At 37.7% G+C, this 15748-nt stretch overlaps 2 protein-coding genes across 2 annotated transcripts; both read right to left on the bottom strand.

The window, feature by feature from the left end:
* Window positions 1-697: 697 nt before the first annotated feature.
* LOC309840209 (olfactory receptor 51B2-like) lies at window positions 698-1630 on the bottom strand (the record flags this gene model as incomplete). Its single annotated transcript, XM_082682282.1, has 1 exon — window positions 698-1630. The coding sequence occupies one exon, from the start codon at window positions 1628-1630 to the stop codon at window positions 698-700; it is 933 nt and encodes a 310-aa protein (XP_082538408.1).
* Window positions 1631-9960: 8330 nt separating this feature from the next.
* LOC309840192 (olfactory receptor 51B5-like) lies at window positions 9961-10899 on the bottom strand (the record flags this gene model as incomplete). Its single annotated transcript, XM_082682265.1, has 1 exon — window positions 9961-10899. The coding sequence occupies one exon, from the start codon at window positions 10897-10899 to the stop codon at window positions 9961-9963; it is 939 nt and encodes a 312-aa protein (XP_082538391.1).
* Window positions 10900-15748: the final 4849 nt, after the last annotated feature.

Here is a 15748-nt window from a genome sequence, read left to right on the forward strand (position 1 = left end):
AGAGTGGGCATCTAGTTATACTGGCATCTGCTGGAATCCAAGTTCTTTTTTGGCCTTGAGTGATTTTGACAGTAAGCCCTCTCTTAGCCTGAATATCTTATTCTCACTTCTTTCTTTTTTTTTTTTTTAATTTAAATTCAATTAACCAACATATAGCACATCATTATTTTCAGATGTAGTGTTCAGTAATTCATCAGTTGCATATAACACCCAGTGCTCATTCTCATTTATTTCTCATCCACTCTAGCACCATGTAAAATTAGTAGGGTTTTCTAAGACCGCCCCCCCCCATCATCTCTGATGTGCTCTCAGGCATACAATAAATGTTTAACTATTTTCCACAAAAATGCCAAGGAACTCTTGCAAGCTATCTCATTCCCCTCTCAATGAATAGACTGCAAAAATTTCAAGTATCGTTGGCTTCAGATAAACATGAAGACAATTTTACCAGATGTGAAAAATGACAGTATATAGCATATCAGTCTACCAAACAGAGCAGCAGGACTAAAGCCAATGTCCTTCATCGCATGATGGTGGTAAGGGGCTAAGAATTAGAGCAATGAGGCTGTGTCTTTTAAATGACAGGAATGCCAGTCCTTTTGATTGCAAGCCACATCGGCCTCACATAGTCCATACTCCATTCTCCCAAGAAACCCATTCTGTAGTGGGGAGAGACCCCAAGGTAAAGAGATCAGAATCAAATTCTGTGAAGAAAGAAAAGGTGATTGATACCATTTCTTATCTGCTTGGTCTTAATACTATAGATTATTGGATTCATAAATGGGGGAAAGAGGAAGTAGATATAGCTCATGATAATATGAACTATATGTGGCACATATTTCCCAAATCGATGAATGAGGGTCAGCCCAGTAACAGTGACATAAAAAACCAGAACACAGCTAATATGGGAGACACAAGTGTTTAGAGCCTTAGCCTGCTCTTTACCTGAGGCAATTCCCATCACAGTATTAAGGATTAGAATATAAGAGATAAGGATAAGCACAGAGTCCAAGAAACCAGTTAATGAGACCAGGATTATAGGATAAAGTCTATTGAAGGTGATGTCGGCACAGGCCAGTTTGATCACATCCTGATGCAGACAGAAAGCATGGGAGAGGACATGGGATTTACAGTATGAGAATCCAGAAAGGGTGGTGATTATGGGAACAATAAGTATAAATCCCCTCATTAGAACCCCCGCCCCTATCTTCACCACCTTAGCATTGGTGAGAATGGAGGTGTATCTCAGCGGATTGCGGATGGCAATAAAACGATCATAGGCCATAACAAGCAAGACTCCAGACTCCACAATAGAGAGTGAATGGATTAGATAGGCCTGAAAGTAGCAAGCTCCATGGCTGATTGCTCTGTGGTCAAACCACAGAACACCAAGCACAGTGGGCATCGTTGTTAAAGTCACTCCAAGGTCCGTGGCTGCCAATATAGCCAAAAAGTAGTACATTGGCTCATGGAGGGTATGGTCTTCTCTGATAAGGAAGAGAAGGGTGCCATTGCTGAGGAGTATGGAGACATAAATGACAAAGAAGGAGATGGAAATCCAAGGATGAAATATCTCCAGACCTGGGAAGCCAGTCAGTAGAAAAGGGACAGCACTGATGTTTGACCACATGGCAGATCCCTGTGAAGAAACAAAAAAGTTCTCTCTAGACCAAAACATTCAGTAGAAATATAATTTGAGCCATGTACTTGATTTTAAATTTTCTAGTAGCCACATTAAAAGAGTAAAAAAGAAAAAAGTTAAAAGCAATTTTAATTCCCTATCTCTTAAAATACAGTCCATCTCTAGTTCTGCCATCTGGTTTCTTCTCACTATCGTGAACATATTTTCAATTGTAGGAAAGAAGTTTGTCCTTCCATTTTGGATCCACCATTTATATTCTGTTCATTGATTCAACAAACAGGAATTGATGATACCTACATAAATTAGGAAGTTGACTTGGCATCAAGGACACAAACCTCGTGGTCTTTTCAGAAAAATAGACTTTCTTGGGATGATACCATATTTACCTGAGTTGTAGTTCACATTATAATACTTTGTATGTGTAAGTATATTATGCAACCCCACAGAACCAACACACTCAGGAAACCCCAGAGAGGGGTGCCTGAAATCTTTCCAGGTGCCTCCTAACCCTCTGGGACTGTTACATTACTAAACTTTATGGAATTTACAACTTTCTGCTTCGAGGAAGCATTGCATTTGGTGCCGAAGACAGTGGATGGAAATTTAGAAGTGATTATCTCACTAAATAAAATGAGATAGCAAGCCATGAAAAGACAGGGTAGACCAAATCTAATCACATGAGCCCTTAAAAGAAAAGATTTTTCACTAGCAAAAAATTTAAACTAGTGGTGGAATGGTAACCCAAAATGATTCAAAGCCTGAGAAGCATAGTTACTAGTTTGAAGATTTAGGGGTCCACATGAGATAGAATTCAGGCAGTCCCTAGGAGTGGGACTGACCACCTCCAAAAAGCAAGGACATCATTCTTAGTGCCAAGGAAATACATTCTGCCAACAATGTGAATGCCTTTGGAAGTGCATTTTTTCCTAGCCCAGCCATCACCTTGATGGTGGCCATGAAAGCCTAAGTGGAGAACCATTGACGCCTACCACACTCTGAGCTACAGAACGGTTATATTATAAACAAATGTGAGCAGTGCAGTTCGTGGTCATTTATTACACAGCAATAGAAAATGAATGTACTAGCATTAAATATTGAACTAATATTTGAAGAGTTAATGCAAGTTACTTATTGTGTCAATTAGCTAACGAAAAAAAAATACCACATGAAAAAGCACTGTGCAATGTCAGTGGCTTACATTACACAATTACATATTTTTTAAATTTCTTTTCAGCCTAACAGCATTCATTGTTTTTGCACCACACCCAGTGCTCCATGCAATACGTGCCCTCCCTAACACCCACCACCTTGTTCCCCCAACCTCCCATCCCCCGCCCCTTCAAAACCCTCAGGTTGTTTTTCAGAGCCCATAGTCTCAATTACTTTTGACTCATATACATGGTTCAGCTAATTCTGGTTGGCTTTGGCTAGGCACGTCTAGTGATGTCTGCCTTTCTTGCACATGCACCTAGGATTCAGCTAGATGTTATCTCCATCCTTTCATTTTCCTATTTCCTTCTTCTTATGTCCATTATATTTTTATTGGGTTTAAATCTCATCCTTCACTTTGCCCCTTCCCTGTAGCTAAGTTCCATATGTTTCTTCCCTATCACCCATGCTCTAGCCTAAACCTTAATGTAAATTGTTTTGTCTTTTACACTTTATTACCAGTCTTTCAGAACTAAGGGCTCTAATTAATTCATTCCAATTAAAACATGGATGTCATTTTCCATCCAATGCTAACGTTGCTTTCTTTATTGAGTGTTATAGGACCAGATCAGTCTTCCTGGAAACAATGACAGATTTTGACATAGATGATCAGGTCATTAATGAAATATCAATGGTCTTATTTTTAACATGGTGACATGCTAACTGCCTGGTGAGCTAATAATTAAGCTAATTTATGTATTGAAATTGACTTCCAATTGAAACTGGAATTTCAATTGGAAATTGAATTTCAATTTCAATTTCAAATTCAATTTCAATTTCAAATTGAAATTGACTTACTGATACACTAATTGACAAATGTGTAAGCTGCTGATTGAAGCAGTTTTTTTTTGTTTTTTCCCCAAACAAATGTCCAGTTAAGAGTCACCAGCAACTCACCAACACCCTGCATATATGGCCATCAGCAAGCCCTCCAGACTCCACTATTTTCTCAATGGTGGACATTCCTGACCAGTCTTGATTGTATCTTACCCCCAGTGGAGTTCTTACACTATGATCATTTCTAAGACTTAAAGGAACAACAACTCGGGCGCCTGGGTGGCTCAGTGGGTTAAGCCTCTGCCTTCAGCTCAGGTCATGATCTCAGGGTCCTGGGATCGAGTCCCACATCGGGCTCTCTGCTCAGCAGGGAGCCTGCTTCCTTCTCTCACTCTCTATCTGCCTGCCTCTCTGCCTACTTGTGATCTCTGTCTGTCAAATAAATAAAATCTTTAAAAAAAAAAAAAAAAAAGGAACAACAACTCATAAGGATAAGCATTAAGGTAAGAACACAAACACATACAGTTTTGTCCTATAACTGAGAATTAGTCAAATTACCAAAGGTATAAAGCACAAAGAAGATGAAAGAAAGGACAGAAAGGTTACATAAGGAGATGTGTGAGAAAGAAAACTGAACATTGAGAATAGCACCAAGAGGAGGGAAAGATGTGATACTGAAACCTGTATGTTATGTGACCCTGCTTTGAAACTGCTCTCAAAATCAGTCCCTCTTCCTCTGCTTGTCTCTTCCAAAGAATATTCCTACTGTAGGAAAAATACTCTTGATAGCTTTGGGCTAACAAGAAAGTCTAGGTAGCAACCTGGATCTCTTGATTATTCACATATGCACCCATAATTTCAAACAATAACAAAAGAAGACAAAACAAAAATGCACTGGGTATCTTGGGGAGTCAGTATGTCCTAGGGAGTTGAACTTTTATGGGGCAATCTTTTACACTAGACACAACCCAGTCCATGCATAACAGCTTTCCCCTCTCCTGTATTCACCATCTTGCAATATCTGCATGAAGGAAGGAGTCCAAGTAGAGCAGTTATCTTCAATTTCTTCTCTATTATCTCCATCTCATCCTTTCTTTCATGGTCACCAGAGTCTTACCTGGTGCACCAGGAGCTAAGGGGAGAGGTAACTCTGGTCTTGATATAGAACCTGATGCAAATGTTATCTTTGATGACCTCTAATAGGATTAATTGGTGAAGTTATTTGTATAGAAAAATGCTTCCCCAGGGTCCCTTTGGCTGCTGGATAATTAAGCTTCTGGGATATCTTCTCCTGGCCTTCTACGGAAGGATGAGGGCCCCCAGAGCTGTGCCCCGTAACTCCACATTGTCACTACAGACAGGAAGCCGAATTGTAGTTTTATCTAGCAGATGGAAATCATGCTGTCAAATCACCTTTGTCCTTTCTGATCCCCTCCTGAATAGAGAAGATAACATCAAAATTGCATTTGGCTTTGCCATTCCTGAATCTGGGAGCAAGTAATCTCACTAAACTTAGATGAAGTTTGATAATTCTCTCACAATTACCTTCCTTTGGTTTCAAATGAGATCACTTACTATTATTATACTTTTTCATATATGCCTTTTTAAAGTGATATTATCTCACAAATGAGTCCCACTTACTGGTAAATTCTTTCAAACAGTAAGCTTTATATCTTCCTCTTAGTAAGTCTTATCCAGAGATCACACTTCTTGTGTTTGGAACCATAAATATCAAGTAAAAAAAATCTTCTTTTACTTTAAGTAATGATGAAGTGAAGTAGTGGACATGGAGAATTATCCTCTGATAATTCGTTCTTGACTTGAAAGGACTGTATTCATATTCTGGGGTGGATATGGATCTGATGAACTGCCTTGTCTTGTCTTAGCTTTGTCTCCTAAATTTGTCCTAGAGCTTCGACCAACTGTGAGACTTTAAAATGAGGATGGGTGCAATGTGTTAAACCACGTAGGTAACATTCTGGTTTCTGACATTTCAGATTCACTTAAGTTCCTCCTGAACCTTCCTCAGTCCATAAGTCTTTCTGAAAGTCAGTAGAATTTGGGAAGTCATGATTAGGAGTCAGTCTCTGAGAATGACTTGAGTCTGAATTTCCTTTCCCTGAAAGCTGTACTAAATGCATACTTAGGATGACTTGATTTGGGAGAGCCATATTGTGAACTGAAAATGAATTAACATAGTGAGTACCTTGAAACATGATTTCAAGCTTTCCCCATGTTTCGTCAGTAGGAGGATTTACCCTCTCGTCCACAGAGCTCCTTACCTGTGTATAACTCCATTCCTGGAAGCACCACTTCCTCTAGAATCTTAATGAAGGTATTCTCAAACATTGAATCATTTTGGGTTATCTTTCTACCACTAGTTTAAATTTTTTTTTTTTTTTGCCATTAGTAAAAAATCTTTTCTTTTAAGGGCTCGTGTGATTAGATTTAGTCCGCTCTGTCTTTTCATGACTTGCTATCTCATTTCATTTTAGTAAGATAATCACTTCTAAATTTCCATCTGCTGCAAGATACTCCAGTCAGGATAACTTTCCATGTAAGGCATAGGACAAATCCCTGGAGAACGGGAGCAGCTGTTAGCCCATATCAACCAACACTCTAAGCAGCCAGGTTTGGGAGCACTGGGAGGAGGTGAGTGGGGCATCATTTTCTTAAGTGGCCATTATATCTCTGTCATGTATGTGTTTTCCAAACCTTATTCATTCCTTTCATATTCCTACAACACTGCCTCATAAGTATAGGACCACAGTAGCATCATCTATTGGCTTTGGAAGAACCTCCATCTCATGTAATGAAAAGCCTTTCTTTGATGCAGTACTTCCTGGCAAGGGTGATACAGTCAGTTCCTGTCTCCTTCTGGGTTACACAGCTCAATCTTCATGAGAATATATGTTTTGAAGATATTCATACAGCCTCATCAGTAAAAATATCTTACCTTTTGAGTTAAAATATTTTCCTCTGGCCTTACCTACCATTCCTCAGCAATGGATCAGAGTTCCTGTGTCATGCAGTTTAAGTCCTATTTCTACCATATTTATATTTATAACATATATTTATAACATATATGTTACTTATAACATATATGAAGGTAAAATTCAGGCATCTAAATACCTTCACTAAGGATTCAGAGAATTCTTTTTCCTAGGATTTTGTTTTTGTTTTTGCTATTTGTTGAGCAAGCTTGTGTTGATGTTAAAAACCTTCTTTTTCTTTGAAAAATAGAAAATTTTTTTTCTATGAAAAATAGAAACATTTTTCTATGACATATATCTGTTAGCCTTCAGCATCCCACTCTAGTCCATGCTGATCCCATCTTTTAATTTTTTCCTCTCAAGGCTCTATCTCATCTGACCCAACTTTATGGTGCTTTTTTACTATTCTTACCATCTGTCAGCTTGGTGACAAGCCATAGAACTATAGGGGCATAGACTTCTAAGTTTCCCATAAGAATACATTTTGTTTATGAGCTTATTCATAACAATGATACTTTCTGAGGATTTAGGCTACAAAGCAAAAATTGACATAATTGGATATAGAGGCCCCCTAGGTCCTTTGAACATCTCTAATAGCTCTGAATATCTAATTTAATCTAAAACCTACTATAAATACTCTCCTTTCATTTACCCTGTAAACATCTGCATCGTCTCAGAAAAAATCCAGCAATTATTTATTGATTAACAGAATGAATTCATATACCTCTCACTTGTCATTAGTTCATTTTATATTTGCAAGAGGAATAATCTGCTGACTTTTTAGATCAGATTAGTCTTTTCAATGTATCTCTAATATTTTGGACTCTCTTTTTTTATCATTTTTTAATCATTTTTTCATTTTTATTTATCTTTTTTTTTCATTTTTATCATCTTTTAATCATTTTTATCACTGGATTTTGTGTTTCATCCAGAAGAATGAATTCCTAACTCAAATTCAGTATCCTTATGGTAGATTATCTTTTAAATTATAGTTTATGCTATGTACTTATAACACTCTTTGGAAGAAAGAAAATGATACTAGCAAAGGTTTTTTCCTAATATATGTTCTTATAAACCTTAGATCTCCTATAACTATGTGCTGATTATTCATCTCAATAGGCACTAGTGAATTTATTTATCATGAAGTTTTCCCATCATAACCCCATACAAGTTCTTTTTTTTAAAGTATTCAGTGATGATAAGCTAAATTTCAGACTTCACCAAGCTGTCCTGATAGAGATTCACTGATGGAGATTCATTGATGGGTTGGTGCATTGGTCCAACAGACCACTCTGAAGTCCACCTTGCTTATGAATGCAAAACATATTTGCAGTGTTTCCTGGGATATACTGTTGCAAATAGGTTGTTTTTAGTACCCCGTATTTTATAACAGATACACCTGTGTGAGATCTATAGGAAACTAAATGTTGTGATGACAGTAACATACACCCAAGGAAATGATATGCTTATATTGATTCATAAAATAGATTTTAAAGTAAAATAAATGTCTGGGTGGATTGCAGTCATTTGTAGTTCCTTTATATAGATAAATTGAAGTATTCCTTTAGTCTCCTCCCTGGTTTCCCCATTTCTGTTTTCCCCTTTTGGCCTCTTTTAAATGAATTTGTTTCTTCAATTACTTGCAAATAAGAAATAACTTTTTTAAACAGGGGCAATCATTTCATTAATCATTGACCAAATGGTCAACCAGATTTGCTTGCCTGCATTTTTTTAGCTTCATTTCCTGTATTTTGGGGAAATGAACAATGGGAAACAGAATGTAACTTACCATCAAATGTGTGTTGCTTGTGTGCACACATACACACACACACACACAGAGTTTAGTATTCAAGTTGTGTTACTTAGATATCATCAAGTGATAAGGATGAAAAAAGTGAATAAAACATATAGCTTCTCTCTTTTTATAAGTTCAATCATATCACAGTTAAATCTCTTGATGAAAATGGAAAGAGATCAGAGTTATAGGTTTTCTTGGGCTGGGCTCCCTGTAAGCAAAACCTGAGACAAGGATTCAGATGTATGCAATTTATTAATGACACTGTCTAGAGACAGGGAGTAAGAAACAACAGGGTAAATAGGGGAAGGAGATGGGCAAGGATATAGTCCCAGGTGGAGTTTAGCTTTAGAAGGGAAAGAGCTGTTATTCACCTGTGGGCTGCCTCCAGGAAAGCCAGGGTTATAATCTTGGTGAAGCAGTTCTGATTGACTTGAGAATAATAGCCTGAAGAAAGCAGCAAATGTGAGTGATGAGCAGCTAACACTCTCAGGAACAAGGAGAGGGTGCACAGTTCTGTAAAGTGATCTGGAGAAAGCACTAATCACGTCATAGCCTCTTCTATATATTCCTTCTCCTGGCTCACTTTCTTCCTTATTTGCCCTAATGAAAACACAGCCTCCACTCTTGGAGGCTATTTTTGACTTGAGTTGCAGTCCCTTCAATCCCTTCCCAACTCATCAGAAAATTTCAATCAAAATGTAGAAATCTATTCCTTCTGTCCCTCAAGCCTTTTCATAGTAAAAGGAGGGAAAGGAAACCATCTCTTCCACTTAACTACTGGTATATGTTCTGGAGACGGTACCAACACCACAGCTAAAGTTGGAGTAGTAGAATAAGAATGAAGGAAAAAAGCAAAGGAGTATGGGGATGTCTGTTTCCTCTCTTTTATACTTGGTTCCTCTTATCACAAATGAGTTTTCTTAAGTAGGTGCTGTCTTGGGAAATAAATATAAGCTTATAGTTCTTGAGACAAATTCATCATCATTTGATGGAGAGGGGAGACATCAATGATATGTTTGGGCTGATAAGTGATTATAACACTCAGTGAGGAAGAATTCATACTTCTTTACAGGAAAATTCCAGACCATCAGTTGCCAAACATACAGGTTGCCACAATTGTGTAAACATCTGTGGGGCAATTCATGGGAGTTAGATTGGATTAGCCATAAATAGACCAACTTTATTCTATGCAAACTAACTATTATTTTATATCCTTACAACTCTGTTCCTGTCCACCATCTTCTTAACCCCCCAAAATATATTTTAGATACATTATAGACATACCTTTAAAAGGACACACCTTTGTTATCACAGAAATTGAGTGGCAAACAGTACACACAAATTTTCTCCTAAAAAATTGCACAAATTAGTTTAGACCAAAGACTTGAGTTTACAGAGATAATGTAGGGCCAATTGTAGTTCTACTTTCACAATTATTTTAACAAGATATCTGATCATGGGTGTTTGATATGAGACTTTTTTGCTCCTCTGCCAAACCCAGAGTTCTCACATTCTGTGTGAGGAACTATGATGGTCAGAGATCACGCTTCAACTCTATGTGTAGTAAAAAGGTGAAGAATGCCACTCTGAATCTGCTTGGTTTTGACACTATAGATGATAGGATTCATTAGTGGAGGGAAAAGAAAATATATGTAGCTCATAGTGAGGTGGACAATATGTGGGACCTGCTTCCCAAACCGATGAATCAGAGACAATCCAATCACTGTGACATAGAAAACCAAGACACAGCAGATATGGGAGACACAGGTATTAAGGGTCTTGGCCCTCTCCACTTTGGAGGCAATCCTCAGGACACTCTTGAGTATCAACACATAGGAGACGAGGATAATCAGAGAATCCAGCACAAATATAAGGACTACAAGCACAACTGGATACAGGCGATTGAAGGTGGTATCAGCACAGGCCAGTTTGATGACATCCTGGTGAAGGCAGAATGCATGGGAGAGGACATGGGAATGGCAATAGGGGAAAAAGTATAGGGGTAAAATTGGAGGGATAACAGATACAAACCCCCTCATCAGAACTCCCAGCCCAATTTTCAGCACTTGATTATTAGTGAGTATAGAAGTATATCGAAGAGGGTTGCAAATGGCTATAAAACGATCATAGGCCATAGCAAGCAAAACACCAGACTCTACAAAGGCAAGTGAGTGTATAAAGTAGGCTTGAGAAAAACAGGCCACTTTTCCAATCTCCCTGTGATCCAACCAGAGGACTCTCAGCACCGTGGGCATTGTGGTCAATGTCAACCCTAGGTCTGTGGCTGCCAGCATGGCCAGGAAATAGTACATAGGCTCATGAAGGTTGTGGTCCTCCTTAATAAGAAGAAGGAGGGTGCTGTTGCCTAGAAGAATAAAGATGTAGATGAAAAAGAAGGGTGTGGAAATCCAGTGGTGAACTGCCTCCAAGCCTGGAAAACCAGTCAACAGAAAGGAACTGGAACTACTGTTGGGCCACATGTTGGGTCCATCCAGAAAAGGTGTCCTTTTTTCTCAATTATAATCACAGAAATGAAACTCCACTTTCAAGATATCACTCCAATTGTATCATCTCAGAATTCTCTCTTAAAGGTAATAATGACATTAGTATAAGCCATTGCTTCTCAAAACATATTCTTAAGACAACTTATATCTTCTGTGTTCTTAATTGCATATTCCAGGGACCATCCTCTACCTTGTTAATTAAATCCTTGATGTTGTATGGTCATCTTCATGCTGATAAGCTCCCCAAGAATTTTCTGATACACATTACACTTAGAAACCATTTCCATCAACGATGCAGAAGAATCCATACTTGAAGAATTTCAAGGAACTCAACCCCGACCTAACTATACTTGCCTTCACAGTGATTTCTAATTCACATATCCTGCATATGCAGGGCTTCTCTGAATTGTCAACAAGAGTCCCAGGAGTCTAAGAGAAAAAGGATATGGAAAGAAAAGCTGTACCACTAATGACCATTGCTAAGGAACAGACAGATAGGAGGCAGAGGTACTTTGCCTCCCTACTTCATCGATTAGTTTTGGGAAGACAAACATTATGTGCTTAATAGCCTCCTCCCAGTCCTTACAGAGCTACTCACAATTCATTACAATAGCCTGGACTAATTGGAAGTTAGATAATTATAGACCCTTGAGCTGGAATAAATGCTTAGACCAGCCAAGGAGATGGCTCATGATTGGCTTTATCCTTCAATTTGATAAAATTTAACTTATTTCCATGTAATTTCTTTCTCTTTCTTATTACTTTTCTGTAGACCCATTATCATAACTCCCTTGAACCTGATTTCTCCCTTTTCAAGTTCTCCATTTGTATTTAAACATACAACCTCTTGATCTCCTTCTTTTTATATCCAGGTTTGCACTTCTGAACCTGTCTTAAGCAATAATAAATGAGAGCCCTATTGCTGCTTACAGAGTTCCGTTAGTAGAGAAAAGAGTTATGTCCTTTATGAAGGTCTCAACATCTCTTCTGCCACTAGATTATGGACTACGTGAATATAGAAACTGTGTTTTATTTGCCTTGCTCAGCACCTAGTAAAGTACCTAAGATGTTATGTATATACATAAACCCATTATATATATACATCAATCATATGTAAATACATGTACATGCATACATGTACATACAGCTATATGTACATACACACATATGCATTTATACAATTATATATATACATATATATTACTTCACCCTATATTTTTTAAGCATCCACTGTGTGATAAGCATGACATTTTAAATACTGGAATTAAATGCTAATAAAACAGTCACTGATCCTATAAGCCATAAATTAAGTTAGAAAATAAATAAGAAACATTTCGATAGATAGAAGTAGAATTTGAAAATAAAAATAGCACTATTTAATAGAGATTGTTGGGGATGATATTACATACATTTTAGTAATTTGGATGATCTGGAACTGCATCTCTGAAGAAGTGACATTTGAGCTGAGACCTGAATAACAAAGAGAGCTAGCCACATGAAGATCTGGAGGAAGACTGTTCCATTTAGAGGGGGAAATTAGCATGTCTGGAGCTTGGTGAGCAAACAAGAGAGAGAGAGACAATAGGTACCATCAGGGACCCAGGAAGTGGTCTGGTCTCACAGGGCCTTATAGATAACACTGGAACTTTGTTTTACTACAAATGTGATGAAAACACATTGGAGAATTTAAAAATCACAATGGAGGAGGGCCTAGTGACATACATAAATGAAATTTGCATTTTTAATTTATCACTTGGATTGCTTTGTGAAGAATAGATAATCAAGCAAGATCAAAGAAAGGATAAGTAGTTAGAGCCATCAAAATAATACAGCTGAGAATGCTGATTTTGACTACGAGGGCAGTGAAAATAAAGAAAATGTAAACTGATAAAGATGTATTTTTTAGCTAGTACCAAGATTTGCTGATATATTGGAAATGGGAATGAGGGAAAAACAAAATGAGATTAGATTATTTCTTTGTGTGTGTGATTTCTGGCTTGAGCAAATGGGACAATGGTGAGGTCATTTACTCAAAAGGGGAAGTTTGAAAGATATATTTGTAATCACGAGGAAATCAAGAGTTATCAGTAAATACGGATGACTTGAAGCAAATAGATATCCTATATTTTTCTTGTTACATACCATATCAGTGTATTCGAGCTGTTTTTATCTCCTAAATTAAGAAAAAAAAAAAAAAAAGGTATTCTCATTTAGTTATTCTTCTTTGAAGTAATTTTGCCCATGGAAGCCACCACACCTAAGATGCTCTCAAAGAAAACCATGTACCTGTGTAGATGAGATTAAACTCCAAGTTTCTAACAGTGGAAAGGTGCCAGACAACTGGGCATGAGGCAGTGATTCAGCCCTTTTGGGCCGACACTAAGTGATAGAGAATTAGTAGAATCATTTCTCATTGTCCATATTCTGTCTTCAGGATTAAGATATATAAATTTAGTGTTTATTGAAAATATGGTGACTATTGTTTATTAACCCCACATAGCTATTCTCTTCTTATGTGTTCTAAATATAGCTTCATAATGACATACTGCATGGTGACTAACATAACATAATAAAAAATACTAATAATAAATAAAATAAATACAGCTTCATTCTCCCTACTTCTCTGACTTTTAAACAGCAATTTTGTGAAGAATTCACCTTATAAAAGAATATGTAACACAGTAATAAATCATGATAGAGAAATCTATTCAAAGTGGAGGGGATCCATTCTACTTTGCCAATAAATTCATCTCAGTATCGTCTTCTCTATTTCTAAGAATTCCATTCAGATCTACCTTATACTCCATGCTGTCAGAAATTCACATGCCTTCAGCTAAGAGCTTCTTATAGTTTCTAAGAAAGACATTAAGAAAAGATTCAAAGGCTGAGGAAAGACCATAGGGAAGGAAAGAGGTTTTGAAGATTTAGAATAGATCTAAGAAAAAATGTATAGTTGAGTTTGTTGAAATTCAGGTAATCTTCTACCTTTTAAAGCTATAACAATTCCCTGCTTCATTTAAATATCTTGTAGAATAAGAGATGCCTCTATGTTCATCCCCTAGAAAGGACAGGAGACATGTGAGAGGGTCAACCATATTCATACCACTGAGCATGGCAAGTCTGATGTACTCATGCCTGAATCTCTTTCCAAGTGCTACCAAGTTCAGACTGAGATTTGTGCACTCATAGAGAACCAAGAGCTATACAGATCCTTCCCTTCTTTCCCCTGTCTTCTCTTTAGACAACTTTGAGGAGTGTCCTAGTACCCTTTTCCTGTATATACTATGTGTTTCCCCATACTCACATGCACCATTTCTTGGATGTTAGGGATAAGGAGCAGGGTTCTTGAGTTCTGCCTGAGGACTCAGATCAAATGGCTCCTTCTTAAAGTCAGCTAAGAGATGCAGTCAGCAAAGAAAGCACCTCCCCAGAGTTTTTTCTTTTCCAGCCAACTGCAGATCTTAAGAAACATTTTCTCTTTCTTAATTCCTCCTATGAAGGAGAGGGAACATTTAACTAATCTCCCCAAGGTTTTAAAACATCTTCTCCAAATAAGGTAAGGAATTAATAGAGCCTCAGGTGGCAGTTTCATGTGCAAGAAATCAGAGGGCTTATCTTTATGTCCCCGGTAGAACTTGTTAACTCCTATGGGAGACCATTTATCTTCCACATCTACTTCAAGGTTCAACTCTTTCCCAAGAGGAAACTAAATGCATCTTTTTAACTAAGACTTTTGAATGCTCTCTCTCTCTCTCTCTCTCTTTTTTTTTTTTAAGATTTATGTATTGATTTGAGAGAGAGGGAGTGAGTGTGAGAGCAGGAGGAGGAGCAGGGGATGGGGAAGAAACAGAATCTTAAGCAGACTATGCTGAGCATAGAGCCCAACACAGGGCTAAATCCCTGCAACTCTGAAATTATGACCTGAGCCAAAAATCAAGAGTCAGATGCTAAACTGACTAAGCCACTCAGGTGCCTCTAAATCTTCTGGATGCTAATTATATTTTCTGCTTGATTTATCTCAAAGCTAGCTTGAGAATGGAAAGTTAGATGGACTGGAGTCAACATGGTGAAAGCCAGTCAGCCTTCCCTAGTAATCAACATGAATCTATTCTCTGCAGTCTTCATCATTCCTTTATTGACTTCACCTCACCAGAATTTTTGTCTTCCTGAAAATGACATGAACATATTTATGAAACAGTGGTTCAACCAAGCACATCTCATCACTTCAGTCCCACAGATGATAATATCTGCAGTTTCTCCTTTGACCATGGCATGTTTCCTGTTACTGGTTTTAAAGGAAAATAAACATATAGTACCCATGAAAAAATTTCCTATCCCTGAAGATCTGTTTGGGTTTCTACTATACTTTGTTAGAATTAATGTTTAATGCAAATCAGAGATGCAAATGATTACTCTTAGAATCATCAACTGTTACTAATTATAGGGTGAATTTTGTCAACCTCAAAATATTCATATGTTGAAGTCTTTCCCAATTCTCAGTACCTCAGAATGTGACTGCATTAGGAGATACGGCTTATTAAGGAGGTGATTAAGTTAAAATGAGGCTATCACAATGGGCCTTAATCTAACTAGTGTCCTTAGAGGAAAAGGAAATTTGGGCACATAGAGAGATATCAGTGTGCACAGGAGAAAAGCCATGTGAAGACATCGGGAGAAGATGGCCAATTACAAGCCAAGAGAGAGGCCTCAGAAGAAATCAACAATGCTAGCGCCTTGAACCAGGACACCTAGCTTCCACAACTATGAGACAGTAAATTTCTGCTTGTTAAGCCATGCAGTTGGTGGTACTTGGTTATGGCAGCTC

The sequence above is a fragment of the Mustela nivalis genome, assembly GCF_964662115.1.
Source record: "Mustela nivalis genome assembly, chromosome: 9".
NCBI classification, from domain to species: Eukaryota; Metazoa; Chordata; class Mammalia; order Carnivora; family Mustelidae; genus Mustela; species Mustela nivalis.